Source organism: Pterocles gutturalis, unplaced genomic scaffold (assembly GCF_000699245.1).
Source record: "Pterocles gutturalis isolate BGI_N339 unplaced genomic scaffold, ASM69924v1 scaffold8360, whole genome shotgun sequence".
NCBI lineage: Eukaryota > Metazoa > Chordata > Aves > Pterocliformes > Pteroclidae > Pterocles > Pterocles gutturalis.
In genome coordinates, this window is record NW_010140757.1 from 104,711 (window position 1) to 132,571 (window position 27,861).

At 40.4% G+C, this 27,861-nt stretch overlaps 1 protein-coding gene across 1 annotated transcript in view; it reads left to right on the plus strand.

The window, feature by feature from the left end:
• The window catches only part of LOC104469331 (polypeptide N-acetylgalactosaminyltransferase 9), a gene marked incomplete at both ends in the record, with an annotated part of 134,173 nt that overhangs the window by 104,704 nt on the left and 1,608 nt on the right, over positions 1-27,861 (plus strand). Inside the window, 2 exons of the mRNA XM_010083791.1 lie at positions 23,318-23,503; positions 26,917-27,054. Coding sequence (XP_010082093.1) covers positions 23,318-23,503; positions 26,917-27,054 — 324 coding nt within the window. The remainder of the gene's footprint in view (positions 1-23,317; positions 23,504-26,916; positions 27,055-27,861) is intronic.

Below are 27,861 nucleotides of genomic sequence, written 5' to 3' on the forward strand. Positions count from 1 at the left end.
TTTGGCAGCAGTTTAACGTCGTTTATCTTGCTGAGCAAGTGGATTTGTTCAGAATACAAAACTGCTGTAAATACTTTTGAAAACTGCCTCCTGTGTAGCAACTTGTAGATGTTGTGAAATATGAGAGAAGTGAAACAAGACAAGGTTGGGGTTTTTTTCTATTTGTCCATTAGTACAGTTTTTGCTAACTTAGCCCACTTTTGCTAGGCTCAACGCTTTGGACAAAATTGTTTGAAACATATTGCATTTATCAAACATTGATTATTTTCCTTGGTTGTTGGGGTGGGGTTTTTTTCCTGGTTAGATTCAGAATGTCCTTTACTGATTAAATGTCATTTCTGAATAACAAATTAACCATGCTATCTGCGTAGAGAACTCGGAATTCATCAGAACAAAAGATTAAGACTTACTCGTCATTTGAAATTGTGTAATCACAGCTATGCTGAGTTGTGTTTTGATTAAGTGGAAGCTGATTACAGAGATTCATCACACAAAGAGGCAACAGCACCCAGGGCAAGTGCAGATTAAATTCCATACCAATATAACAAAGGTTTGTGAGCACAGTTTTTAAGTTTCCACCCATATTGGGGGAAATGCTTAAAACTGTGTAGGTATTTAAGGATGCTGCTGCTTATTGCCTTGAAGGAGCACTCACAGCTCCTGTGCTACTGGAAGAATCAAGCAGGCAGACTGGTATTTTGTGTTGAGACAGACTTCCCATTTCAGTTACAGGGCCACAGGCATACGGTTTACTCACTCAACTTCTTATACTATAGTCATAATTTTCCACACTGCACATCCATGATAACATGCACAATAGCCCTGAAATGAGTAGAAGAAAAAAAAAAATCTGTAGCATGTGCAGTTCTCCATGGGTACAAAGGCCATGCACAGGTTCACCTGACTTCATCTTCCTTTTGCAACTGGAGAAATGGATGATGGAGCAGGATATGGACAGGAGGGGAGACATGCAAGTTTTGCTACCATAGTATAGAACACAGACTTCTGATACTCAACCAAGACTGAGTATCTCAGGGCCACAAATTGGTTTTTTCCAGTTGTGGTATCTAGAGCTTAAATGAAAACCAGGGCTGACATCTTCCACTTTGTTTCAGATAACACTCCATGAACTGGTGTTTGCACTTGTCTTTTGAAGCTGGTCAGAGGTTAGAGCTGAAGCAGTTTTCTATCCAGAATGAGGTCGCTCAGAGGGCTTCTAGACAATCATTACATCAATGAGGGCTTTGCCTTCAAAGCCTGAAGGTGTCAGTTAAGTAGAGAAACTGAGAAATTGAGTTAAAGTCTATTATCTGTACTGTTTGCTTGACAGTATAGGATCATCCTCTAAAATATAACTTCTCCATAAGAAAAAAGAATACTGTAAAATTTCATTTTATAGCTCACTTTATTAAAGATATGTTTAGAAATGTGAAGCCTCTCACTACAAAGCTGAGGACATCATCTAAACTACTCCAAGAGGTCCATAAGACAAACTGCAGAAATCTTCTACTAGTTTTGTTAGCAATGGGCTTTTTTTCTGCATGTGCTGAAAATACAGATGATCAGTGGATCCAGCTGGGATAAGAAATCAGGTGAGAGGAGAGGAACACATCTCTAACACACAAAAGCTGTTCTTGTGGCCAGATGCTGCCTTTAGGCCGGTGTAGTTTTAGGCTAACTTCACTCGAGTCAATGACTTGATTGTGAATTTACAACAGCCAAGCTGAAAGTACAGATTAGTCCTGTTGTATGAAAGGTATCAGAGGGAAAAATAGAAGGAAAGAGGGGATATAGCCTGTGCGCCAATGAGGCATTGTGGGGCGGCTTCCTTTCGGCAGCTTTAAACGCAGAGAGACATTGATGATTGAAGCTCGGGCATTTTCGCAGGCAAAGAAGCCTTTCACCCTCTGTGGCTCTTGAAGTTTTCTTGGAAACATTCCTTATGTTTTTTTGAAGAGAAACAAATTGTTACGGTGCATCAGACTGGGTGCATAATGGAAAATTTTGCTTGCACAAAAGACTCATATAATTCACTTATAGCTGGTGTACTTGTGAGCTATCGAGCTTTCAGATATGAGAAATAACCCTCATAAGTCATTGCTGCTATTGTGACCAATCCGCCTTTCATCCACATACACAGTTTTTCTTTCTTACCTTTCTAGCTACAGTTTATTATAACCATTTGATTAGATCTGTTACAAGCTGCCCTGAGGAGTGAAAGGATGAGACTGTTCTCCAAGCTGAAGTTATGTTTTTTAAGAACGCTGATTTCATCTTTGGGGTGGCTTACGCTATTCTCAGTTAAAATGAAATCTCAAAATAATCTCTTTGCAGAATTTCAGACATCAACATCTGAGTGCTCCAGAAAGTTCTTGCAAAATTAACTCTCGTTTTCACACATCAGCATTTTCAAGGTTGAACTAGAAAGGTAAGAGACTGTTCCTGTGCCTTTTCCAGGCTCGCTGTTCTGGGGAAGAGCAGTCTGTGTCTTTGGAAAATTCATTCAAACCAAACCTGTCAGTCAGACATTTGCAGGAGCTCTGCTTGCCTCCTCACTTTAGTGCAAGGCATTTTAATTTTCCTTCCTTATCTGCATTAGTATGCTTCAGTGCATTATGTCTGTTGTAAAAAGGATTAGTAATTCTTCATTGATGGACCTACTGCTCCAGCTTCCCCAAATGAGCAATCAAATTGTGCTGGTTGGTTTTGTGAGGTCTCTGGTGTCCACCCTAGGTGTCAGCATATCCCCAAGGCTGCTGCTCACAGACTGCTCACAGACATGGAGCATTTCTCCCTCAAGCATCTTTGGTTTGATTTCATTACCAAGAGGCGCTGCTTAGAAGTATGCCACTTTCTTCATAAACTTTATTAGGTATTGAATTGTTTTATTGGATATAAAATTGGTTAGGAGCATTACATTCCAGGCTACTGTAGCTGTAAAGATTTCAGTAGCAATTCATGAGATTCGTGGAAAATTAAGAGACAGCAAGACTTCCTAGGTAATCAGCAGAAAGCAAACCCACCCACATTGTATGTACTGCCTGAGGTGACGACTGCTAACGAGATAAGTGTGATGTACAGTTCTGCTGTGAAAATTGCAGAGGTAGGAAAGACAGCAGGTTCTTCGGTAGGTCTCCTCCTGGGTGTTTTCAGAAGCACATTTACTTTTTCAACTTGGAGTTAAAAGAGTTTTTAAACTCTGGTTGACACTGGAGGACCACTACAAGTGAGAAAGAGTAACAGTCTGAGCATGCTGGAGTGTTGGCGGTGAACTGTTAACAAGCCAGAAACCTGCAAGGCACTTAAACAGGCGTTTAATTCTAGGTGTGTGACTGGCCCTGCCATGGTCAGTGGAATAACACTGAGCCACGGAGTTAAGCAAGCAGTCAAGTGCTTGGCTGGATCTGGAACTACTGGCAATTGCAAATTGCATTTCTGCCCTCAGTAATGCCATTCTGCATCTGCAGCGGTTTCTAGCAGCAGAGTTTTCTGTATGTTAGCAAAGGCAAAATGCAATGTAATGTTTTAAAAATGGAAAGTAGTTTGGAAGTAAGGTCCGAGTTGAGATAATCTGCCCGGGGTTACAAGGGAAGTCCGTGGGACTGTCTCTGCAGCAGCTGGGGAGCTGCCTGTCAGCAGTTCTGGCTGAGGCTTGCAGATCTGCCAGGATGCTGTGTCCTGAGCCCTGGGTGTCCCAGGGGTGGCAGCGCAGCTGCACCAAGGCTGCACTTGGAGCTCGACAGCGTGTGAAGCTCAGCAGAGTGTGTGTGAAGCAAGCGTTCCTGGAGGATGCCCCGGGGCTGCCCTCCAGAGACACCCGGGGGTTCCTTGGAGTCCCGTGCAGTCACCTGGAGAGGGGCTGGGAGATGGCTTTGCTCTGCTGTTGACGGAGAGTGGATTTGGGAGTGACTCACTTCACCTGGCCTCTTCTCAGGAACTCTGCTCTTTGGTTTGTTTAACTTAGCGTCTTGTGATGACTGTCCTCAAGGGCTAACTTAAAAATGAAGCTTCCTCTTTGAGGAAGATTTTTACAGAACGTTTGATTCTGAGGTGTTGTCACAGTGTGCTCAGCTCTGGCCATGGTGCATGTTTAGGAGTAGCTGTTGCTTGCTGTCTGCTCTTGAGTTTATTATTATAAAACCATGACCGTACTGCTCTCAAGTGCATTAAGTTTGTTCTGCTTGATAACTTTTGATGTACTGCACATCCTTAGTGAGTATAAGCAGAGGAAAACATTGTTCTATTGTTCTGTTACCAGAAAGTGATGTACTATGTATTCATTGTTTTTCCCCTCGTGAAGGAGTTATTTGTCTCCATCTGTCTATTGCCCTGTAGTTATAATAACCGTAGCCTGGGAAACTTAAAGAAATATTTGATGAAATTCTAATTCTGCATCAAAGTGTCATTAGGCTGTATTGAACCCAGTCTAGGAAGGTTGCCTGAATAATCTTTAATACTTAAAAATTATATATTGTTTATAAAAATTGGAGAAGTAGAGTTTGCTGATTGTCAGACATTCCTTTGAGCCACTGTATTTTCGTCCTCCACAATACTTTGTAAATTCGATATGCAAGGTTAAATCCCCCAATTTCTAGTAGGCTTCTTCAATTCCACTGGCTAAAGGAGGGTCAAGATCCTGACCCAGCAGCTTTTGCAAATAGCCCCATGATTTCTGTTTGAGTTTTTTGATAGGTTTTAGGAGATGCCTAGCATCACTGCAAAAAAAGCTTATAGTAGTAGAGAGTTCGCCACAGTAAGCCAGAAGCTGTTCAATGTTTAATTATCTTTGTTGTTTAAAAACCCTTATTTATTCTGAAGTCAGAATTTCTCTAGCATCAGCTAGCAATTGTTAGATTTCATTGTGTCTTTTCCTGCTACATTAAAGAGCTAGGATCAGGAATTTCTTCCCAGGCAGATAGTTATCAAACTATCTCTTGGACTTCTCTCAGAAAATAGTTTGGGCTTCTGAATTCTCACTGTGTGGCATATTTTTGAGATTTAAAAACACACTCGTGCTGTTTAGAAGGAACACTAGTGAAATACAGTTAATTTGTCAGAGGACAAGAAGTATGTTTTCTTGGTCCATTTGCACAAACTTTGTTCCACCTGAAGTTTGAACACTTTAACAAGTGCAGATGTGGGATAGGTTTACCTGCAGCGTTTTCGAGTGATCTCTGGCCTTTTAGAAGCTCCACTGAGTTGTCTCACCTGTCTAGGCGCATGAATGCAGGCAAACATTGAGTGTGTATGACATGTTCTGTCAGGGGAGCAGATGGTGCTGCTGAGCCCTCCCCAAGGATGTCACACAGCATTTTGACATGAATCGTTGCATACTGGGAGACAGTATTTAGACATCTTTAAGAACAGTGTCCTTATAGTCTCAAAACTTGTGTCTGTCAGCATGTGAGTTTATCAACCTGTTTTCTGGGGACCATCACTAATCGTTGACTTCAATCAGGAAGGTGGATCCCAGTTAAACCACACTGAGGAAAAACGGAGAGCGGAGCTCTTACTTGAAAGGTAATAATTTGTTACATTCATCTTATTCCACACAGACTGTTTATTTGATTTGACTTCTCTGAATTTGCCTGGTCTGTGGCTAGATGCCGTTCCTCAGCCCCAACCTGTGCATGACTTTGGGGAGCTCATGGAGAGGCGGGGTGTCACCAGAGCATTGTCCTTGCTCGCGCGTCCTGGTTCACCTGGGGCTGCCAGGGTTTCTCAGCTCCTGACTCCTCTCAGAGCACCAAGGAGGATTTCTCTCCAAAATACCGAAGGTGAAAAAAACTGGATCGAACACAAGTTTTGAAATACTGAGCAGAACTGAAGTTTCTTGGCCAGAAATCCTGCAGAGATGTATTAATGAGTAAAAAATCTCCACATTTTCTATGCAGAGCCCATAGACTAACCATAGCTGGTCGCATTAGTACAATCTTTCAGCTAAGGCACTAGCCCAAACATTGGAAAACTTGAGTTCATTTCTGTCTCTGCCATAGGTTCAGATGTGGCTTTAAATATGAAATTTTATTTCCCTATATTCACTTTTTGTTCTATGGCAGATGGCAGGAAGTATTTCTTTCTGTCCATGTCTATTTTTCAGAGGATCTCTGAAATGTTTCCAGTATTTTAATATGTGCGTGTGTAGCATCTGATGTGATTGAAGCTTCCACAACTGCTGTCACATTAACAGCCACAATACTCCTCATTTAAAAAACTGAATATCACATTTTAACAGGTCCATGCCAACATAAATTACAGTCAGGCATTTTGTTTCCAGCAAAGCTAGGTAAAAACATAATGTCTCCCCTTTGTCTTCATCCTGAAACAGAGATTGCCATTCCCTTAAACTTGAGCTGCGTACTTAGTCTTCCCAAATCTGTCTAAATGATTCAGGGTTGTAGCTGCTATTATTAAATGTTTAAACTAGACAGTTTAATTTTGAATCATAATTTACCCAGATTGCTGGGCATTTGCATGACCAGCTCAAGCACTGGTAATCTTCTGGGGGTGGGGGAATATGGAGGGCAGAGGGAATGATCCAGGACAGGCACAAGCACCTCTGGGATAAGGTTTTCACCTGGCCCAGCCAGAACAAGCCACGTAAGCTGCAGTTTAGCCTCAGCAATGGGACACAAGCAGCCCCAAAGCCTTTTCTCCTGCAGTATGACAGTGTACTTGGATCATTTTTTTTAAACACATATCCTTCATATAGTAATGGAATTACTGAGCGTAGTTCAGTCATAGAGCAGAGGCTGTGACCAGAGTGGGCTGGCAGAAGGTGGCAATGACAGGAGAAATGGGGAAAGGAAATAGTTGTTGCCGTCACCTGCCAGAGCAGATGATGAGGCTGGAATCCCTCCGAAATTGCAAGCAGGAGAAGCAGCAGAGCATGTAAACATTGACACAGGGCAACAAGGCAGGCTTTTGATACAGTGGACACTGTAGTTAGAGCTAGTGAAGAAATCCCTGGGGGCCTTGACTGTGTTTATTGCTTTTGTCTTATTTCATTTCTGTAGAGGTATTACGCTGCTTGTGACAGCCTGGCTCTGAGAGAAGATGGAAAGAGATTATTTAGAGGCAACGGGACAGACAAGTGGATTGCATTCCATGTTACTCACAGCAAAGATGCTCCAGGGCAAAATTAAATGAACTGAAAGTCCAGAAAAGTGCCTTCATAAAAATGATGTAGAGCTATTTTCTTTTATTTCAAATTTTCTTATAGATGATAGGCGAAGAAGTGCAGCCTCTATACTTGGGGTTTTTTTAATCATCCATCCCATTTTACCCAAGAAGGTTTTTTAACAGAGAATTTTATTTAGGTTGAAAAAGAAAAGTATGAAAGACTCTTATTTCTTTGTCAGCCCAAAATGTTCACAACAAAAGTGCCACAAATAAATAGTTAGATAAAACCTGGAGCCTGGTAAATGAAGAGCACTTGTGCCCCAGCAGGGATAAAACACATCAGCCATGTGATGAAAGAATTACTTAATCCTGTGGCACTGTCCCTTTCAGTTCTTGGAAATTCAGACTTCAATGAGGCAAAGTAGTATTTAATGACTACTACCATTCTCCAGAAATAAAAAATTACTGGAGTAACAGAAGGGTTGTTTTTATCTATTTTAGCCAAGCTGTGGTTGAAGTGTACGTTTTGGAATAAAACTATACCAACTGTCTGGGAACATAAAATGCCATAAGTCACTAAGTAAACTCTGTACTTTTTCTAGTGCAATGCTTTTCTGGTCACGTCTGATATGCTTTTGAGGTCAGTTTTCTGCTGATACCTGTGTTCCATCACTGTGCTATATATAACTGGCTCTGGCTTGCTCTGTTAGACACAAACCAAGCGGTGCTGTGTTTGTGAGTTTGCACCGTAATACCTTTCAACATCTAGCAGGATGTGAAATGCAAATGGGCCCAATTCTGTGGTGGGCCAGGGAAGGATAAATAAGGGCAGGATTGGGGGGAGGTGGGATGAGCAAGTTGTATGATCAAGTTGTCCCAGTATTCTCTGAAATCCCCATCTAAGGTATTGTAGTTGTTCTAACCCCTTCCGTGCGAAGCAGCTCACAGAGGCAATGAGTTTTATAACAACAGATTCATCAAGAAGTGGCAAAGAAAACATCCATTTTAGTTTCCTAGCTTATGAAATTGGGATGCTGTTCTCCCTGCACACAGCTTGTGTCTGCAAATCACTCTCAGGTGTCAGGATGAAAGCCCTTGGATGTGAGTAAGGAAGGATGATACAAAAACATCTCTAGCTTCTGCTGAGCTCTGTCTCACAGCTGTCTCCAAGGGCAGGGACAACTGCTGCTGATTCCCAGCGTGATGGATGTCACCATGTAGTTCAGCTCCGGGCTCTCTGATACAGGGAAGCAGAACAAGAGACGAGTTTGGGTGAAATTCCGTTAGCTGCAGATTGCCTTTCTCTATGGCTTAGCACCAAGTGGTAAGTCCAAGTTGGAGCATATGGACTTGGCTCAGAGTACGGGGCTGTCTTCTACATAGTTTGTTTTCAAGGATGTTCCTAATTGAAGGGTTTTTTAAAAATATCTGCTCACTGCAGAAATTTGGTGTGTAGGTTCCCAGCCTAAGAGTGAAGAATGATGATGAACGACTTAGTTAAGGAAGCCACTAAAAGGCAAAAGGTAAACGCTAATGTTTTCTTTGTAATCAAATAATGATCTTTAGCTATAACGGGACAGTAATTTTCTAAATAAATTTTTGTAAAAAAGAATACAGATTTGGAAAAAAAAATTATATCTAAATTCATCTGTTGAGAAAGGAGAATCAATTAAATTAAATTCTCAAAGGGTATTTTCAGATGTTGCTGAAACAGAATATTTTGCTTGATCTGAAATGAACTTTCTTTCCATATTTTGTTTTGTCAAACACCCTGAAATGCTAAGCATATTTTTGGTTTAATTTAAAACCACGTCTGTATCTATAGATATTTAACTTCTAGAAATCTCTTGCAAACAAAGAACATGTCTTATTTGCTCAGCACTTTAATAATAAAGGACACTATCTTCCCAATAAGCTGAAGCTAATATTTACTGTGTTTGATTGTGAGGACACTTTTAGCTCTTGGGAACAATACTGCCAAATGCGTATGTGTATTTTCACATTCTTATGCTAGACGGAATGTGTCCTATCTAGTGTAAGAAATAAAAATACGCCTAGCAAACTCTTTTATATGTCACCATCAATACCTTTCTGTTGGTTTCGTTATACACACAACAACAACAACAAAATTTTAAAAATCCTCCAAACAAAATAATTTGTCAACTAAAGCAAGCCTCAGCCTAAATCTTTGTAGCTGGGAATAACTGGTCCTGAAGAAATGAAGTGAAAAGAGCCAGTACAAGGCTATATCTGGTGATACACCTCACTTCAGAATTCCCTGGAGAGGCAGCAAATCTACAGACGTGACACCCTACTTTGCAGTCCTAGGGTTTGGCGATTCTTTCGGGAGTTGTCCATCAAAATCAGAAACTGCTCTTTTCTTTTCTGTTTTACCCAAATTGCATCCCTTTACCAGCTCCTTTGGTGACATACTAAGCTCTCTGTTCATATAAAATAGCTTAGTTTGTCAGTCATTTCCCAGCCTATGATTAATGGTATTACCTGTCCATTAATAGTAGCAATAAAGCATTTAAGCACAGTGAGTGACTAGGACATAATGGCACTTCTGTTAAAGTTCCTCTTCTCTGCCTTTGTGCCTTTCCTCTAAGGCATCCAGAAATCATTCCAGACATGTACTGTCCTTTAGTCAGAAAGGTGAAGTCAAAATCTGTTTTAACAGACTCGCTAGGGATTTTTTTTTTCTTCTTTTTTTTTCTTTTTTTATTCCTCCTGAGTTGTTCTTGCGACTCAGGTACCTGCCAAGGGTAGCTGTGCCTGGGCAGAAGGGCAGTGTAGTCTGAGGTGTGTTTCTCTAACTTCAGGGACATGTTTCAGGTAGCTTATTCCAGTTTTTCATGAGCAAGTCCCCTCCTCCGGTACCTTTCTACAGCACTGGTTATGTTTTCCCTGGGAGGAGAATCTTAATGAAGGGTTTGTCGTCTGAAGTAAATAAGCATTCCCAGTGACAGTCACGCTCATGCACATCTGCATCTTATGGTTATTAAGGATTTGACACCTATTGTATAAAACAGGATATCATCTGAATTCAATAATCATGTGTTGGCTTAGTGAACAGGTGCTTATTCCCACCAGATGCACTTGTCCAGTATAAGCAGGTGATGATTTGTGGATTTTTTAATATGAATGACACGTTGAGTTTGCTGATCTGATTTACAATGGGTGTGTGAGAAAGGATGTCTGGAATTGCTATAGTGATTTGTTAGTTCTTCTGCTAGCAAACTGGTTTTTTTTTCTTATTACTCACCTCTAATATTTTATTAATTATCTTCCTAGAGAGCAGTTTTCAGTATAAATTCTACCTCTAGCTTGAGTTCTGATAATCAGAGTACAAAAGAGAAAGCTTTAACATAGTGTCACTAGACTGGCTGGTTTCTGTACTTATGAGAGATGGGCTCACACTATTCCTTACAGCGCTATTATCTCTGCTCTACACTTAAAGCACTAAGACTTAGTGAGATTTATAGAACTATTAAGAATGAGCTATCAGGTATATCTCCTGGATGATCATATTCATCGTTCTGTGTTCATACAATCACTCCTTTGGGAAGGTCATAGAGGAAAAACAAGATAGAATTAATGCTTGGAAAAACAAGAGTGTGCCCTGCACTATCGATGTCTCTGCAGGTCACAGCTGCCAAACGGGAAATTAAAGAGCACTCCCGAGAGATGGAAACAGTCACAGCTCCCTGAGTGCTGAACATCCAGCACCAGAGCTCCGTGAGTTGTTTCCGCTCACTTCTGCCATTTTTTCCAGCTATGTTTGTCTTGCTTTCTTTCCTTTTTCATTGGCGCTGCCCTGGAGATGGTTATGGAGCAGGGCTGTGGAGAACTCACACCTCTTGTCTCATGTAGATTCCCCAGAGGTCCTGGAGAAAAAAACATCTCTGCAGGTGAGGCTTCTCAGCTGCCTAGATGCTTCAGGTGCCAGAGCTTGAACAAATCAATTCTTTTGTATGCCAGCCACCAAGAAGCCAACTGACAAATGTGCCTCATCTATGATGGCTTTAGAATGTGGCCTCTGAGCTCTGTGACCATCCACGGTATCGCTTTGCACTCGTAACACCAAGTCCTTGTGACTTCTCATAACCATGTTCAAAACTGCATTCAAGCTGAGACACCAGATGTCTTCATGGTCTAAAATATTAGTAATTAATCTGAGTTTGTAGTGTTTCTGCGTTAGAAGCAGCTTTTACTTTAATAGCCATTTTTTTTGAAGTGTTATTCTAAGTAGATCAGCATGCTGAAATTTGCATTGTAAAAGATTGTTTTGGAACAAAGCAGGATCTAATGAGCATATAGTAAATCCCTTGGCTCTGCAGCAGAGTCACAATAAGCGTAATAGCTCTCCCTGAATGAATCCCTTGCAGCCTAAAAGCTTTCTTCTTTAAAATAAAATAGCAACCCTGCAGGATTTAGTGCAGACAATATGCAAAGATCATTTAAGGAGCTGTTGTGGAAAGAGAAAACAGATGAGGATGACTCCACTTAGGGTCCTTTGAAAAGACCCTTTGTGATCACTTCCTTAGTCTGTTTCAATATTTTCTTATTCAAGAATGACTTTATTCTAATGGACATATCAATAAATTCCACTCTTTATTCTTCCTCCCTATGGTCTCAGCTAAAATGCCAGGAAGCATTTTATCATTTTTTCAGCCTTCCTACTGAAGGCTGAGCACACAGTGAGTATTATTTCTTTAGCAAAAGACTGATAGTATGAACTAATGGTATTACACAAGAAAGTTGAGAACTCACTTTAGGGGAAAAAAAAAAAAAAGTTGAACAATTTTTGCCTTTTACTTTCATCCTGGCTTAGCTTAGGTAACGATTGAAGAGAGATGCTGTTAGAGGTTCTGCCTAGTTTTAGGCTAATGTGTTTGCCTGGCTGTTAGAAAAGGTGCCTTTGAGTTACACGCTTGCTGTCTTGCTCTTTCTGCAAAGTCAGAAGTAGTTTATCTTCCAGACATACTAGGATAGGCACCCTGAATTACATGAAAACCATTTAATTTCCCATTTTGAGGAAAGTTAATTGAAATCAGACTGTTGAGAGGTTATCCAGAGAGGCTGTGGAGTCTCTGCCATTGAAGATATTCAAAAGCCACTGGGACATGGTCCTGGACAACAGGCTGTAGGCAGCCCTGCTTCAGCAGGGACAGATGGACCGTGTCCTGCAGAGGTCCCTTCCAACTTTATCCATTCTGTGATTCGGTAATTCAGCTGCCAAAAAAAAAACCAACTGATATATATGACTCCAAACTTGCTCTATCATATTTTCTTATTTTCTGTCTGAGTTCAGAAAGTTTAAATTCGAAATTTGATGTTATGAGTAGACCAACCCCAGAGGTTTCTAGTGTAGGTGTTTTAATTCTAGGACCTGGCTTTGGCAAAGGCTTTTAATTTTGCTTCTGCGTTGGAGGTCTGATTTTTTGTTTTAAGTCAGAGGAAATAATCCCTGTTCACCTGAGATACCAAATTAAAATGGGAAGGGATTTGAAACATAAAACAACTCTTGCCCTCAAAAGCTCAAAGGCTGTTCTCATTGAAACATGGATCCAAAGCCAAACCGGAACATAAACTGGATGCATACAAATTCCATCTAAAATTGACAATCTTTGGCTTTAGGTCTGTATCAGATGTGTTTAAATTAGTTCATGTGATGGGGTTTAACCAAATCTGGTCCTCTGTGCTCACCACCTGTTTTCCCCACTGAGGAGATGAGCTTCTTGAAGAAAAGTTGATTTCTGAAGAAACTATCACTTTATAAATGGTGTCCATAGGTGTCAGCCCTTCCTAGGGCAAGGTCGGAGCTGGCCTCAGATCAAAAGCACAGTGCGCTGCCACTGACTGTCCCTGAAGGACTGACTTTTGTTAATACCAAGCCTTGAAAACCTCAACGGAATGAAACTACTAATGGGCCAAAGGTATATAATAGCTAACTGCCAGTCAGTATTTTTAGGTAAGATTTTGCAACAGGAAGCTGAAGATTTAGAAAGCCATACCTACAAGTATCAGCACGGTTAAGAGACTGAATGTCTCTCGGTTTGTTCAGGCAGTGATTGAGTAGTTGAATGGTTGAGGAATACAGTGATCTGACATATGTTAGTGTAAACTGAGACAGCAACGACAGGGGTGGTCAATGCAGGGATTTTATAAGTGATGGATTTTAGAAAGTGCCCCAGTTCTGTCCTCTGTGAGTTAGCTTTATACTGTTCAAGGGACTTTTGTGGAAGTGTCATGTGAACACCTACACATGTCAAGCAAGACATCCCTACTCTGACCTTGAGTATTCTTGATAATCTTCTCCTGGTGTCTGACAGTGTGCTTTAACCTGGTTTGGATGCTGCTATGCTCAGCTGGTCTGACCTTGAGCCTCTTTTAAATAGCGTCCAAGTGAGCACTGGACTATAGCAGTTAGTATGCTGGTTCTTGTGTTTCAGAAGCTTCTTAAGTGACTAGTCAGCATGATTTGGTGGTTTGGTGCAGGTTAGTAAAGGTCAAAAAAGGTATTTTCCTAAGAACTTAAATGCCATAGGTTTTCAGATGTAAGCTTAATGTACATATATCTTTATCCTTTGCTGAGACTTGAATTTAGAGGGAGATTTTCTAGGTGGTCTTTTGGGGTAAGTGATAAGAAACAACCTAAAGCAATCGCGTGAGTGAGAAATGAGGAACAAGGATGACAGGCTAGTCTTTAATGCTGTTTCGTGTATCCCATGTGGATTGTGTTTTTCCAAGGCCAATTTGTTGAATTTTAACAGTTACAGTACAAACAGTGTCTGTGCTGACAAATTTGCAGAAATGACTGACAGTGGTTCTATTGATTTGAGGAAAAGTTGAGTAAAATTGTAAGAAGGCAGAAAATTATTCTCATCAGATGCGGTCTTAAAGAATATGTTATGAGGACCATCTGCCTGGGACAATTACCCAACAAAATTAGAGACCAAACTTCATTTACTTTATGCAGAGAAAAATGATTGGGGCTTGCAAAAATCAAGATGTCTGGTATTAGACCAGGAGAAGATGTCTGCAGCCTCTCAGACTTGAGGAGAATGCAGAGGAAGCAGAGTTATTATCTCTAGTCTATGCAGTTTAAGGGCATGTCTCAAATCTCTTTTCTATGCCTGTCATTTAAGATGATAGGAGCTATTTGCCATCCCAGTTAATGCACATTTGAAATCCATATATAAAACATGGTCTCTGCAGCGTTGCATGTTCAGTTAGCCTATGCGGTAGCGGGCTGCTTTTGTTTCTCTGGGGTTTTTTTTTCCATCCCCCATCACCAACACATTTCAGAGAGTCCGGAATTCTCCTTGCAGAAGGGAATTCTACTTTGCACAAAATCATCAGCTTCTTCCCTAGACATACTTTTTACAAAGGTGTAATATTCTTTGTAAAAATTGTGCCAAATATCGGTTTATGGAGATCGGATTAGTGGTTAAAGTACATGGGACATTTTTAGTATAATTTTAAATCCTATCTTCTCTCTCCCATAGCAGCTAGTCCATTAAATTATTGGACTTAGTTCTTTACACACCAAGTTTATCTTCACAGCAAGGTAGCTGTTGCTGAGTGCAAGTTTCTCTAGAACATGTTTCAATTTCTTCATGCTAATCTATTTTCTTATATAAGAGGGTTAACAGAAGGGTTTTATCGTCTCACTCTTGTCACATCTGAGATCTTAGCTGGCTTCAGCTTCTGTGTAACCTCTAAGAAATATGTGAAGGACAATCTCTGAATTTGCTACTAAAAAGCCATCGGAGAAGTTTAAAAAACCTGCATCAGTTGTCTCATTGCAAGAACATTCCAGTCCCCTTGCCTTTTTTTTTCTGAAAGTAATTCATCAGTAAATATTAGAAAACTCTGAGGGAACAAAACTAAGAGGTCAAACCCCAATAAAGTCTAACAAATTTTAAAGGCTAATCAAGTATTCTTGAAAGAATTTTTTTACTTTCCTACAAAGTGCTGTTTTCAATACACCATGAAACCTCACGTTAGGTGACTCTGCGAGAGAATCTAACACACCCTTGAAATCTCTCATAATAGTTTTGGGAAAAACATCTAGCTTCCAAGTCCTCATCATTGGGGCAACTGAAATAATAATAATAAAGAGCGGTGATACTATTGCCAAATGTATGATAAAGACTCATTTGACTGCACCTGCTTTATCCTCTGTATCTATGCTCTGTCTTCAAACTAGGTTCATGTAACATGAGACAGGAAAAACCCACGAGGAGAGCCTCAAGGGGAATTGAACCCTCCAAAACCAATAGTCCACGAACACTGCTGCGTGTTCCCAGCCTTACAGGGCAGCAAGAGCAGTGGGGGCTAGGTATTTACACATCTACATTAATAAGACTATCCTAGTGACAGAGCTAGCTTTGTATGGGAGATATTGTCCCATTCCCTGTATATCTGCTGTTAGCAGGAGTTGAAACCAAAAAGGCAGGGATTGGAATAGAGCCAATGTCACGATCAGTAGAGCAAGGACCATTTTGCATCCTGTAACTTGCAAGCATTGGTCAGAAGTCTATCCAGAAATATTTGCAAAACATATGACTGTGGATCTTAGGATGTGATTTCTTCCTCTTTTCAATTCTTTTTTTGGCTGCTAAAAGTCTCTCTGATGTAAGCTGTCTTGTCCCAGGGTGGAAAGATTTTTGCTTTATAAGCACGCCATTAAATAGCACAGGCTATTTTAAGAATCCAGAGTTGGGACTTTTTTAAACCATAATTATGGCTGCCTTTAAAGATGATAAAAATGTAGTTGATGAACAAAATGAGACCACGTGATTAATTTTTCCATATGACATGTTTGATTATGACAGCTCCCTAGTTTCTGACAGCTTCATATGTGAAATGAAAAACAGAGAGCGCACTTTATCTAGCGCAGCTGATTAAATATGACTCACTAGTCAGCACTGAGAACACGTGGAAGAAATAATATCCGTAAAACTCCATTAGGAAAAAAAAGAAAATGTCAGGCTATAAATTACTTTGAAAAAAAAATCAGTTTTCAGTGAACTATGTAAATTGTCAATATCAGAAATGCAAGAACCAGAAGTGTGCTATACTCATGCTAATTGTTTTGTTTCTAGAGTGGGCACTAGAAGAGTTGTCACATCCATTAAGGACAGGAGGATAACTAGAGAGCTCCTGTGCTTCAGATGGAAAAAGTTCTTATTGTCATTGTTCAAATTTGCTTTGAAGAATTCCTTCTGATTTAGACCTTGTTGGTCTGTGGCTGAGTGGAAAGAGAGGATGAAGCTACAGCATCTTCTTCCCAGGCATATTTTTAATGTTAAGAGTTATCTTTCTATTTGACTTCAACAGGGCAGGAATTTTCCTGTAACTTTACACAGGAATTTTATTTTACACTTGGGTGTTAAAGGAGCTGAGAAGGGTCCAGCAGTACCTGCTGTTGTGAATTTACTACAGGGGTTGCGTGTCGTCCTGCCCTTCAGCTATTGCAACTTTTGCCAGAAAGTACTTTTTTCACCTTGAGGACCCACAATTTGATCACTCGGTCAGATCCCCTCACGTGGATGGTCTGTTGCAGTGATTTCGGGCATCTTCTTCCCCAGGCTGCATGTACTCTGGGAAGGGCTGTGAGCCCACTGGCATCCTTCAGGTTTGATGGGCAGGTTTTTGAGGCTTTTCCAGCTGATGAATCAAAAAGAGTTCTGTAGAAAAGGCTGTGCTTTGACAAAATTTCTAAATGAGAACAAATATTTTTTTTAAATCTTGTCAAAATATTGTGTTTTGCTATTTCTGCAACAAAGGTTTGGGTTTTCAGCTTAAACTGACCTTTCAGACTGAAATATGTTTATATTAAAAAAGCTGTTAACACTGAACTGATCTTCTGAAAATCATCAGTAGGTTCAATTTAAGACAAATTTTTTAGGGTACTTTCTGGAGGGGCAGAAAGATGGAGGTGACAAAGAGCCTGTGTTTTGACTAGTGAAAACACTCAAGATTGAAGTTATTCTTGACAGTTTAGGTCAGTGAAATTTCTGAAACATGTGGAAATTCTTTCATGATAGGAAAAATTTTCCAGGCATGTTGTAGCTGTGTGTGGGTAGTCTAGAAGACATCTGTCTTTGGTGGGCTTTGCTTTGAAAATTGAAAACCTGAGATCCCTGACTTTTAAGAATTCCCACTCTGGGAGATCATAAATCAGGGATATCTGAGCTGCTTTAAAAACTCCTCCATCTCTTGTGTTGGCTTCATGCAGAAAAGAAAGTCTGAAATCTGAAAGCATACTTCTATGAAGTGCAGCTCAGGTGGAGTTCAGAACTATTTTTATAAAGCATCAGAGTTCGGTTCTAGCGTAAGGGTCTCTTTCCAGGATGTGTTGAACATCCACCTCTGAAGTGCTGCCGCTGGCAGGAACCGTTGCAGAAATGCCTGGTGACCTGCTCTGCTGGGCACGTTAGAAATGAGGGGACCCTGCTGTCATACGCGTGTTCTGAAGCTGATTCTTTCCATTTTCTTACTGCTGGAAGATGTAGACAGCGATTATTCCTTTTAGCCACTGAAAGGGCCACAAGTTCTTAGATAAAGCACAAAGCTGCTACGACACAGCTGCAAGGTGTACAGTAATATTCCCTTCTGCTACCACCTCCTGAGTGCTTGCTAACTATGGAAAACGGGCTCAAAGTCTCAGATTACTGCAAATTTCATTAATTGTTTGATTTTCTGTATCGTGAGAAAGCAAGACTAATCCCAGCTCTATTTTGGAAAAGTGAGCCAGTATTCAGCTGCTTTTAGGAAAGGTGGAGACTCTGTGTTGGAGTTGCTTTGACATCTGTAAACTCGCAGTGGTCACAGCAACAGGCAGAGCTGATGTGCCCATTAAAAGAATCTCTGAAAATTTTAGCAAATTGTAATCATTTGGAAGCAAATCCCCCACGCACTGAAGTCCTCTTTCTACTGTTACATGTTCTTGGATACCTCATCCCTCCAGCTGCCTGAATCAAAGGTTTATTTGATGGGGAAAAAAGTTTCAACCAAGAGTCTGAAGCTTTTATCTCTTTCACAGAGGTGTTTAAACTGCAAAATTCACAGCAGGATACAAAGTTCTTGAGAATCATGATCTTTCTTTCCAGTCTTCAGTTTACTAAGTTAAGAAACCGTCTCCTCAGGTGTGCCTTCATGGCCATGTCATTTGCATTTTTACTCACTGATTTTGCTTTTCCTGAGATCATTTGTACCAAATTAAACAACCCTGTGCAGCGGTTTAGTGTACAAAATAATGTCCTACAGAGCTATGTGCTTTTTTTTGACTGAAACAATGAATAATCTCTATGTCAGTTCCCTGCAGCCTGCAGGCACCCCCTTCTCCTGACACTCCCAAAAGCATGATAAGAATGGCCACAAAATCATGGTATTTCATTGCCATTTCTGGACATAACATGAATCATTTCCCTCATTAATAAGTGAATGTATTTTCAAAAACCAGGATGGCTGAAGGTAATGTGGGGTGATGAGCCCTCCCTGCAGTCGGTGGGAGCACCCCGGGAGCCGCAGCTGCCCTGTTGCGAATGGCTCACCTGAGTATTAAACCCCAGGATGTTTTTGAGCTCTGACGTTCACTCAGCAGGGCACAACGCTATTGGAAATAGGTCTCACCTGCAGAGCTGGAGACCATGTCAGCGATGTTCCCTCTGTATATATATTGCCATGACCTAGGAGTTGATTAGCCCAGCAGTCCAGCCAGGTCTGCATCCTGCTTCAACAATGACCAGGCTTGTTGTTGGACTTTAATAAGAATTTTTTTTCCAAAAGTAAAATTGATGGAATTTTACATTTTACTTTGCTTCACCTCCTTACCTCCTTCCCACAATACCTGGATTTTGGTCAAAAGTTTTGTTTTTCTCTTTTGTTTCTTTTTATGAAGAACTAAATTATGTTTAAGGTCCCTTCCAACCCAAGCCATTCTATTATTGATTCTTTTTATTTTTTAAACTGTATTTCCTTTTTAGGGTACTAATAATTTAATTTTTTTAAAAAAACCAGCTGTTTTAAGACCTTTTCTGGATTTTTTCCCTTTTTTTTTTTTTTTTTTTTTTAGGAATTCAGTATTTTTAAAAACTATTAGAAATGGTAGTCTGGACCTTCAGCAACAAGTAATTGTGGGAAAAGGTATTTCCTCAGGAAATTTCTTCTTGTTTATCAAGAGTTAAAGCATAGCCACTTATTAGTTTTTCTAAATCATGTACCCAACCTGCATTCAGAGAACTTTGGTGATCCATAGTTTAGGTCATGGTAGACAAGACACTGTCTCATCTCAGTTTTTCTTTCATGCATAGAATATGATGTCCAATCGACTACTGCATAATAAACGGTAAACACCTTTCTGTAGGACAGCCATGCCTCAGGTGTACAGGAAAAGCTAATAATTAGTGCCAGTAAATCATTGTAGCTCAAACCACGAATGTTGTCGTTCAGTTTGCAATTTATCCCTGATGTGGGTACTTCTTAATACTTAATATGTCTGTTTATAGAAAAGTTGATTGAGATAATTAGCAGTAAAAATGCAAAGGTAACGCAGCTATGGTAACATTTATATTGCTATCAATTTTGTTTATAGCAGCCTAAAGAGCAATACTGAAATTAGAAATTAACTACAATTAGCAAATAAATTGAGTGTCTCTTGGAATTACTTGATCATGTCTTAAAAGGTTGCACAGTGTGATGCTCACGGAGGCAAAGCCGAGTCCCTGGGCTGTGGCAGCCACACGTTGTTGCAGAGCACACGATGCAGAAGCCTCTTTGCTTTGCTGCTGCTTTATCAGCTGGAGCTACTTCTGTGCCTGGCTTGGGGCATCTTTTGAGCCTGTATCTATCTTACCTTCAGTAGATGCATGTAATTATTTTTCTGGCATCATTTCACACTTAGATCTGGAAAGAAATGGGCTGTTTAATACTGTTAAGATCGGTCATTAAATACAGTTTTGAGGAGGAAAATCGGCCAGTTTCAGGGGCAGACGCTGACTCACCTCTCTCTTATCTGTTTCATGCAGTAAAACTTTCCATGTTATTTCACCTCCCTTTGGATTTCAGAGACATCTTGCAGTTCAAGGCAGACAGGCAACAGTTTTCTGAATTATGTGTGTCTTTCAGTTCAGTGTCCAGCAGGGAGAAGCTGCTACTAAGCCTCCTCATCCTCTGGATTCAGACACAAGTCTTGAGTCTTCATCTAAATCTCCCATGAGTGCTCTTAATTGCCGGGATCTTGGCTGGATTCAGGTGTACATGCGTGGTTATGCCGCTGAAATTCTTTAATTTTGTGTAAGTTTAAGTAAACATAGGGCTGGAAAGGGAGAGGACAAGAGCTCCACCTGTTCTTAGCAGTGCACTGAAAGGATGTGGGGATGCAGTGTCATGTCCATGCTCCATTGAACACCAACTAATCCTTGTGAAGTGAAACCGGGAACCTTGTCTGGCCTGAAAAGAAATGACCCATGGTGGAGTAGCCATGGCATTTATCTGTGATATGGAGAAATGGTGATGTGATGATGTGTGCCTGGTGATCCATGAGTAATTGCCTCCTTGCCCCATGCACTGTAAATCCAGTTTTTTCTCTGGGACTGGAAATTCCATCCTTATCCTGGGAAACATCTCCCACTGGTATTAAAAGTTGCATATTCCCAGAAAAAAACAAATCATCTGGGGTAAACTGACATCTTCATAGGAAGCAGAATTTCTTTGAATATTTCCTGGCCCTTCCTTCTCTCCTTCCATTCATCCATCCATCCATCCTCTTCAGCAGTTTTTTGTCTCTTTAAAGAGCAAAATGGGTCTGAGGTGTAGGGGAAAGAAGTGACTGAATGTAAATGTAAAGCGATCTAGACACAGATGGGGCGGTCGCACCACAGTGCAGATGCACGCTGAGTGCTGAGCACCGAAGATCCTGGCTGACAGGGTGAGCATTATCTGGCCTGAGGCTGCTGCTGCCGCCTTTTTTTTGTTGTGTTTTCTTCAAAGCCAGGTGTCTGAGTTCCCTGTGGATGTGGGAAAATTTATCACTGATAAATAACTGTTTGTGTTGAATTTACAAATGAGCTAAACTGTTTCCTTTAATGTTGCGGTTTAGTAGATTTTTCTTTTCAGGTTTGCATGAGCACTGGCATTTGAAAGAAATAAATCTGTTGCTCAGATAAGGTATTTGCCCTTGGTACCAAAATATATAAATAAAAATTACAAGGTCATTAGCCATATCAAGAGAAAGAAAAATGTCCTGTGTGTTCAATAGCTGACTTCCAGGGTGGGCTGGCCAAGTTAGCAGTATACTAAAGTGTATTGTCATTTCCCCTTCTCATCCTGAAAATCGATTCATTCCTTTTTCGTAGCACTTCCCCTTTGCACTGGAAACCCTCAGAATTTTTCCATCCAAATTTATGAGCAGTGTGGTTTGCAGTGTACTTCATTTATCAAATGCTAATTCTAGTGGCCAGTGATTTACTACAGAACTGTTTAGAAATCAGCAAATAAATATTACCTAATGAAGTATTAAAAAAAAAAAAGGGCCACACTGAAGGAGAAGATTTTTTCTGCCACTTCTCAAGCAATTTATCTTTGTCCCTGAGAGGGCAGGTCATGTGGAGAACTGCCCCAGTATTGTTCTGGAGAGCATCTTGTCCGGAAATGAGTTTTCTGCTCAGTAAAAGGCAGCCTTGGAAAGCAATGGATTTTGCTTATATTTTAAAATCTTTTATTTATTTCAGCTAGACTATAGTACTATGTGCAGACCTCAGTGAACTGAAATGCATGAGCTTCACTCACCCTGTATCACTCCCAATCTTGCTGATTCAAAGAGACGACTCTGCTTTGTTTCCCATCACAAAGCTCAGCCAGTAAATAATCAACAGGAAAGAATTGCACAGTGTGGCTATGATGGTGCTTGGGAAGGCTGGGTGATACAGCCTCCACTCAGCTCCTTTTATCCATCTTGATCAACCCAGGGGTAGAGAGACAAGTGGTCATTTATTGCTGCTTATGCAACCAGGCTGCAGGTAAAGGCATACAGAATAGTTGCACAGGAGGTTTCTCCTTTCCTCTCTGCCTGGTGGGTAGATGGCTGCATTGTTTGCTTGGGAAGGAGAGTACGGTGATGGGCTCACCATCGCGTGCTCCTTTCCAAAGCTAGAAGGTGATTGCTCTGCATGTAGCAAAGCCCAGAAGCACTGGGTAGGAAACGTGTTTGCTGTGCTCACATCCACTGCCAAGCGTGGCAGCAACCTCTGGTGCTGAACAGATACACCTTTTGGTTAATGGCCAGATTTACCAAGGCATCTCATGCTAAGATTCGTGTCTTATTCTTGGGTAAAATTTCCATGGGATGTCCTATACCGACCAGGTAAGTCAGTGCTTGTTTCTCACTGACAAAGGTAGGGCAAAGCATGTATACAAAGGGAGAATTACTCTGCTGAAAATCAGTGAAGCCTGCAGGGGCTAGATTAGGAAAAAAAAAAAAATAAAATAATAATTGACTGACTCACAATCCAAGTCTAAGTTTCCATAATGAGAAAATAACTCTATTTCCATGCTTTTTTTGTGTGTGTTGGTATTGTGCATGTGGGTAATTTGTTTCCTCCTATTTTCCAAAGGTAATATTCAAATCCCTACACAAAAGGCTCTGGTGTGGAACAGGTTATCTGAGGTGCTTGTGTATGCTAAACATGTATCAGATTTTTCTGGTCAGTCACATTTAAACTATTAAAAGTTTGTTAGTTGATTTGGAGAGCTGATAGAGTAACTCCCACATATATGGTGCCAAACACAGACAGATGATACAACTGTTTTTTGCTGAACTTTCAGTAGCAAGCACTAGGTTAAACTAGTCCCTATGACAGAGGTTACCACCTTATAACTTGTCTTCTGCCTAATGGTTCCAAGAGCAGTGACATTATGGGGAAGGACTTGGACGTTTATGGCACCTAAATTTACGTACCCAACACAGCCACCTGCATTCACCTTGGACTCATCTATAGTCAATGTGAAGAGGAAGGGGTTTCACTCCCACAGCAAGTAAATCGGGTGGTCATTCCGAATTGTTTGACAGCGCCCATGTCCATCTAGGGGACACTCTACATACAACATCTGAAAAGAAGCAGTCATATCCCCTTAAAAATAAGAAAAACAATTCGTTGAATTGTTTTTCCTCCCTCTCTCCCAGGTGTGGCAGTGCGGAGGAAGCATGGAGGTGTTGCCCTGTTCTCGCGTGGCACACATTGAACGCACAAAGAAACCCTACAACAACGACATTGATTACTATGCAAAGCGCAACGCCCTGCGGGCTGCTGAGGTCTGGATGGATGACTTCAAGTCGCACGTTTACATGGCATGGAACATCCCCATGGCAGTAAGTATGGGTCACGCTGTCTCCTGAAATCACAGAATCATAGAAATGTGGATGGCTGTTCCTCGTCGGCTCTTTGGGGTGAAGGATGTTTCTACAGTAGCATGAAGCGGGCTAAGCTCAGGAGTGCTTTCATGTTGGCGCATGCTCCATACCAAGAGTTCTGCCATATGAACTTTCTTCCTCGGTGTAAGTTTTGTTGTGCGCTTAAGAGCAGTGACACAGTTTTATAATTTAACTAGAGCACCGTGTTTCAGGTTTATGTGCTTCCTTAGAAGAAGTCGTTAATTCGGGATGCCATTAAACTTTGAAACGTTCATATGCTACAATGGTGGGGACTTCAGAAACATCCTTAAATAAAAATCATCATTCATCATGAGACTCGGTAGACCTCGCCAGCATAAACAACAAAGAATGCGATAAAAGAATCCCACATTAACTAGCTTTATTGTCTGCGGGCTGAGAGTTGCAATGTGGACACGTTCTGTTTCTTACTGCACATACAAATTGTAGATGGCATGTAGGGACCTCTAGGAATCCGTGTAATATAAATATTAGATAAACCGTGGGTTCAATTTGTCACTTGATTCTGTAAGTGTATCACATGCTACATCTCCACTGAGCAGAGAAGAGGTATATGATACATCCCAGTCAGGTGGAAGCTGACTGCTGCTGTATCCTTTAGTGGCATTTGCATCCCAATTATTCATGTGAAGGGGCACAGGGATTGCAGCTGAGGGGAAGCTACTCCATTCAGGAGGTAATGGTGGCTTAGTTAACCCTTATATGAGGGGCTAGTTCAAAGCCAATTGAAGTAAATGGAAACAGGAATGTTCTTATGTGAACAGGGAAATAGGCCAACCCAGCAGCGTCTTTGTGAATATTCAGTGGTGACCTAAAGTCCATCAAATCACGGGAGTTTTGTCAGAGACTTCATCAGATTTAGTCTGTGTCCTACTTGTACTTTGGTACCTGGGTAATATTTCAAAACCCATTTTTGTTCATTCCTGTTGTAGTTTTGGAAATATATATACCTAAAGGAGCAAGGTTTCATTCTTCTCCATGTGATGTCTGAATAAGTCAAATGTTCACCTATGTCTGAATTCACGGACTGCTGCTCAGTATTGGACATTCTGTGCAATGTTGAAAGCCTGGTCTGTACGAAGATGTGTTTTGGTGGCTTATTTTGGTATGAGAAGCAATTGCAGAGAATTATTTTGCCTTAACAAGGCAATACTGCATAAATTCTTTCCAACACAAGATTTCCATGATAGTAGGAGGAAGACAAAGCAGCATCCATCTAAGTTTTAAGGGGCATTTTTGGCCCTGTCTGCATCCGTTTGATAAAATGGTAAGTTTCAGATAGATTAAAAAAAAATAACCTTGGTAAATTTGTTTGCTCGATGCCTTCTGCAAATGAATTCTGAGAAAAGACAAGTCATTTAAATAAGCATTTACACCAAAACATGATTTCTTTAATCTCTCTGAGACTACTTAATGATGTAGTTTTCTGCACTGAGCTATACAGCAGTGCTTTAACAAAAAAAAATAAAAAAAATAAAAAGGCACATCTACATTAAGAGACATAAATTCAGCAGAAGTAGTGAACATTAAAATTTTCTTTCCATAAAATAAATTGATTGATAAAATGTTCATCATAAAAATAACTCCATTACCTCTCAGGAAAAGGAAGCTAGTGTTAGTGTTCACAGATTTATTCCTCTGTAGTATTCAGTCTAGATGACTAAGGAATACGGTTATAAGCCGTAAGGAAAACCTTCTGCAGGAGAACTGGAAATCTTACTGCCTGGTTAAAAAGAATATGTCCACATAGTAAATTCTGTGGACACCTCATTCTTGTACCATCACACTCAAACCCACACATGATGACTGCAGCTGATACAGACGTAACCACAGCATTTTCATAGCTGCTCAACTTGCTGCTCTTGTGTTCTGTAGAAGCGGCACCGCAAACAGGGTGTTGTATTGTCTCATTTTAGAATAGGACAGAAAGAAGGCAAGTAAAATACACATTTTTCCCATACCAAAACCCATCCAGATTGACCTTTTCATAACTCACACCACGTTTTTCACAACTTGCTCCCTTCTAAGTTATTGAGGATCTGTGCATAATCTGGATCCTGATCAGTGGATGATCTTTGGATACATCTGCAGGATCATATTCCCATACCCTTCATCAGCATGTCAGCATAGCTTTATTTTAGTTAACAAAATATTTGGCATGCTGCAGCTTATGAGCCGTTCCTGGACAATTTTAGAGATAAAGGAATCTTACATTGAATGATTTATCGTACTGAGTGCCTCTGAGAATTGCTCTCCTTCCACGAAGCCTGAAGTAGTATGGAAATTAACCTTCATTTGAATGGATGCTGCATAGAGAGCTCATGACAAAGAATGCATCACCAAGCAGCAGTGAGCGCAGCAAACTCTTTATGTGGCAAATAGAAAAACCTGTTCAGTATCGCACTTGTATTCTCTCCTGAAAACTAGGCATCTGTTGGGGATTCTAATAAACCCTGAGCTAAGGATTGCTGCTGTCTTGTAACCCTGCATTAGACATCATTTGTAAAACGTACGGAAATCTTTCTGGAGGAAATGTACAAGGCACTTAAGACAGATCCATGCAAAATGCCAGAGTTTCAGTCCCTTTGATTCATACAGTGTCGAAAAAGATTTTTAGATGAGGTAACTCTTATTGTCTTAGTGTTGAACTGTGATAATTTATCCTGGTTTAAATCAACAGACACTAACTCAGGACCTCACATTTTTCAAATGACTGGGTGTGATCATATTGATTTGACTCTTCCAGCCTGTGTTTTTCACCTGAATTAAATTCTGAAGCAGAATTATAAAGGTTTTCAGTTTAACTGCATTTTATGTCTCAAGCCTGCAAATGAGCTCAAGTTCCAGTAAAAACTGAATACTGGTCTATGCAAATGTTTAATGGAGCTTAATGACTTTCTGAGCAGCTCTGCTTTGAAGTTTGAACAGATCTGTTCTGATCTCATTTACATTAGTGATTACCCAAGCCTGTTACTAAAGCAAGCCTATCTTAGGTCAGAATTAGTGCCTAAATTCCTAATGAATCTGAAAGCAAAGGAGTTCAGGTTTGAGTGCAAACATTTAGAATTGCTATAAGTAACAACATTCTTATTATCTTCTTATTATTTTGATTTATGTTTTTTTTTTTTGCTTGTTTGTTATCGTTCTTTTTCCACTGACTTTCATTACTATTTATTGTCTGCTCTCAACAGCAGGTGTTTGATGATCTGCTACAAAAGAGAAAGAGGGAAATACAGTGTGGTACACAAAATGAAGTTCAATTTGGTTTCTGTAAAGAAAACAATGGTAAAGTCAAAGCAATGAGATCTCTTTATTCTTTTTCTGCTATGTAGAACCCTGGAGTTGACTTTGGAGATGTTTCTGAAAGAATAGCTCTACGACAGCGACTGCAGTGCCGGAGTTTTAAGTGGTACTTGGAGAATGTCTATCCAGAAATGAGGGTTTATAACAATACAGTCACTTATGGAGAGGTACTGTGTGTCTTTGAAAATACATCATGGCTGCATTAGAGCAGTCCTTTCATCTTGGTGGTGGGTATCAGGAGGTACAGTGCAATTGCAAGTCAGCACAGTGGTAGCAGCAGAAATGTCCTCCCCTGCTTTTAATCAGCTCTAAGGAGTGTGGCTTTGAGAAGCACTGTCCCTCTCATTGGAGTATGTCAGACGAAGTCATTCTCACTAACAATGATTCGCAACCTCCTTGGCTTTCATTTTAAAACAGAGCAGCTCTGAGAAGATAAATTTGAGGTAATCTCTTTCCCAAATATGATACCAGAGACATCATCAAGAAAACACCAGCAGCCAAGACAGCTAAAATAATTGCAGTTAATGAGAACAGTTGACTTCCCTGTATTGTTTTTAGGCAAAGAACAATTTGAAGGAATAAATTCACTTTATTAATTCACTTTTTGCAGTCCTCCTTCTTTGGGATAAAAGGCAAGGTAGCCTTTTCAGATTTTGAGGTGAGGCTACAGGCCTTCTGTTACTTTAAATTTGTGTCACGTACCTGTAACTTTAGGACTGTTATCACTTATGACTGTGAACTGGGGCAAAGTTCTAGGAGCTCTCCTGCTGTGTAATGTTTTTAAGATTCTGTTTTAATTGTCTACCTGAATTACAATTGAATCCAAAGGCAATATATTGTCACACAAGACAACTAAATGGGGACATGCTTCCTTTCTGTTCCATTTGATTGACTTCCTATATAAAGAAGTCAGGCACTTCAGATATTGATACACAGTGCAAGTTTTATTGCATAATATCACTTTGCATCCTGAT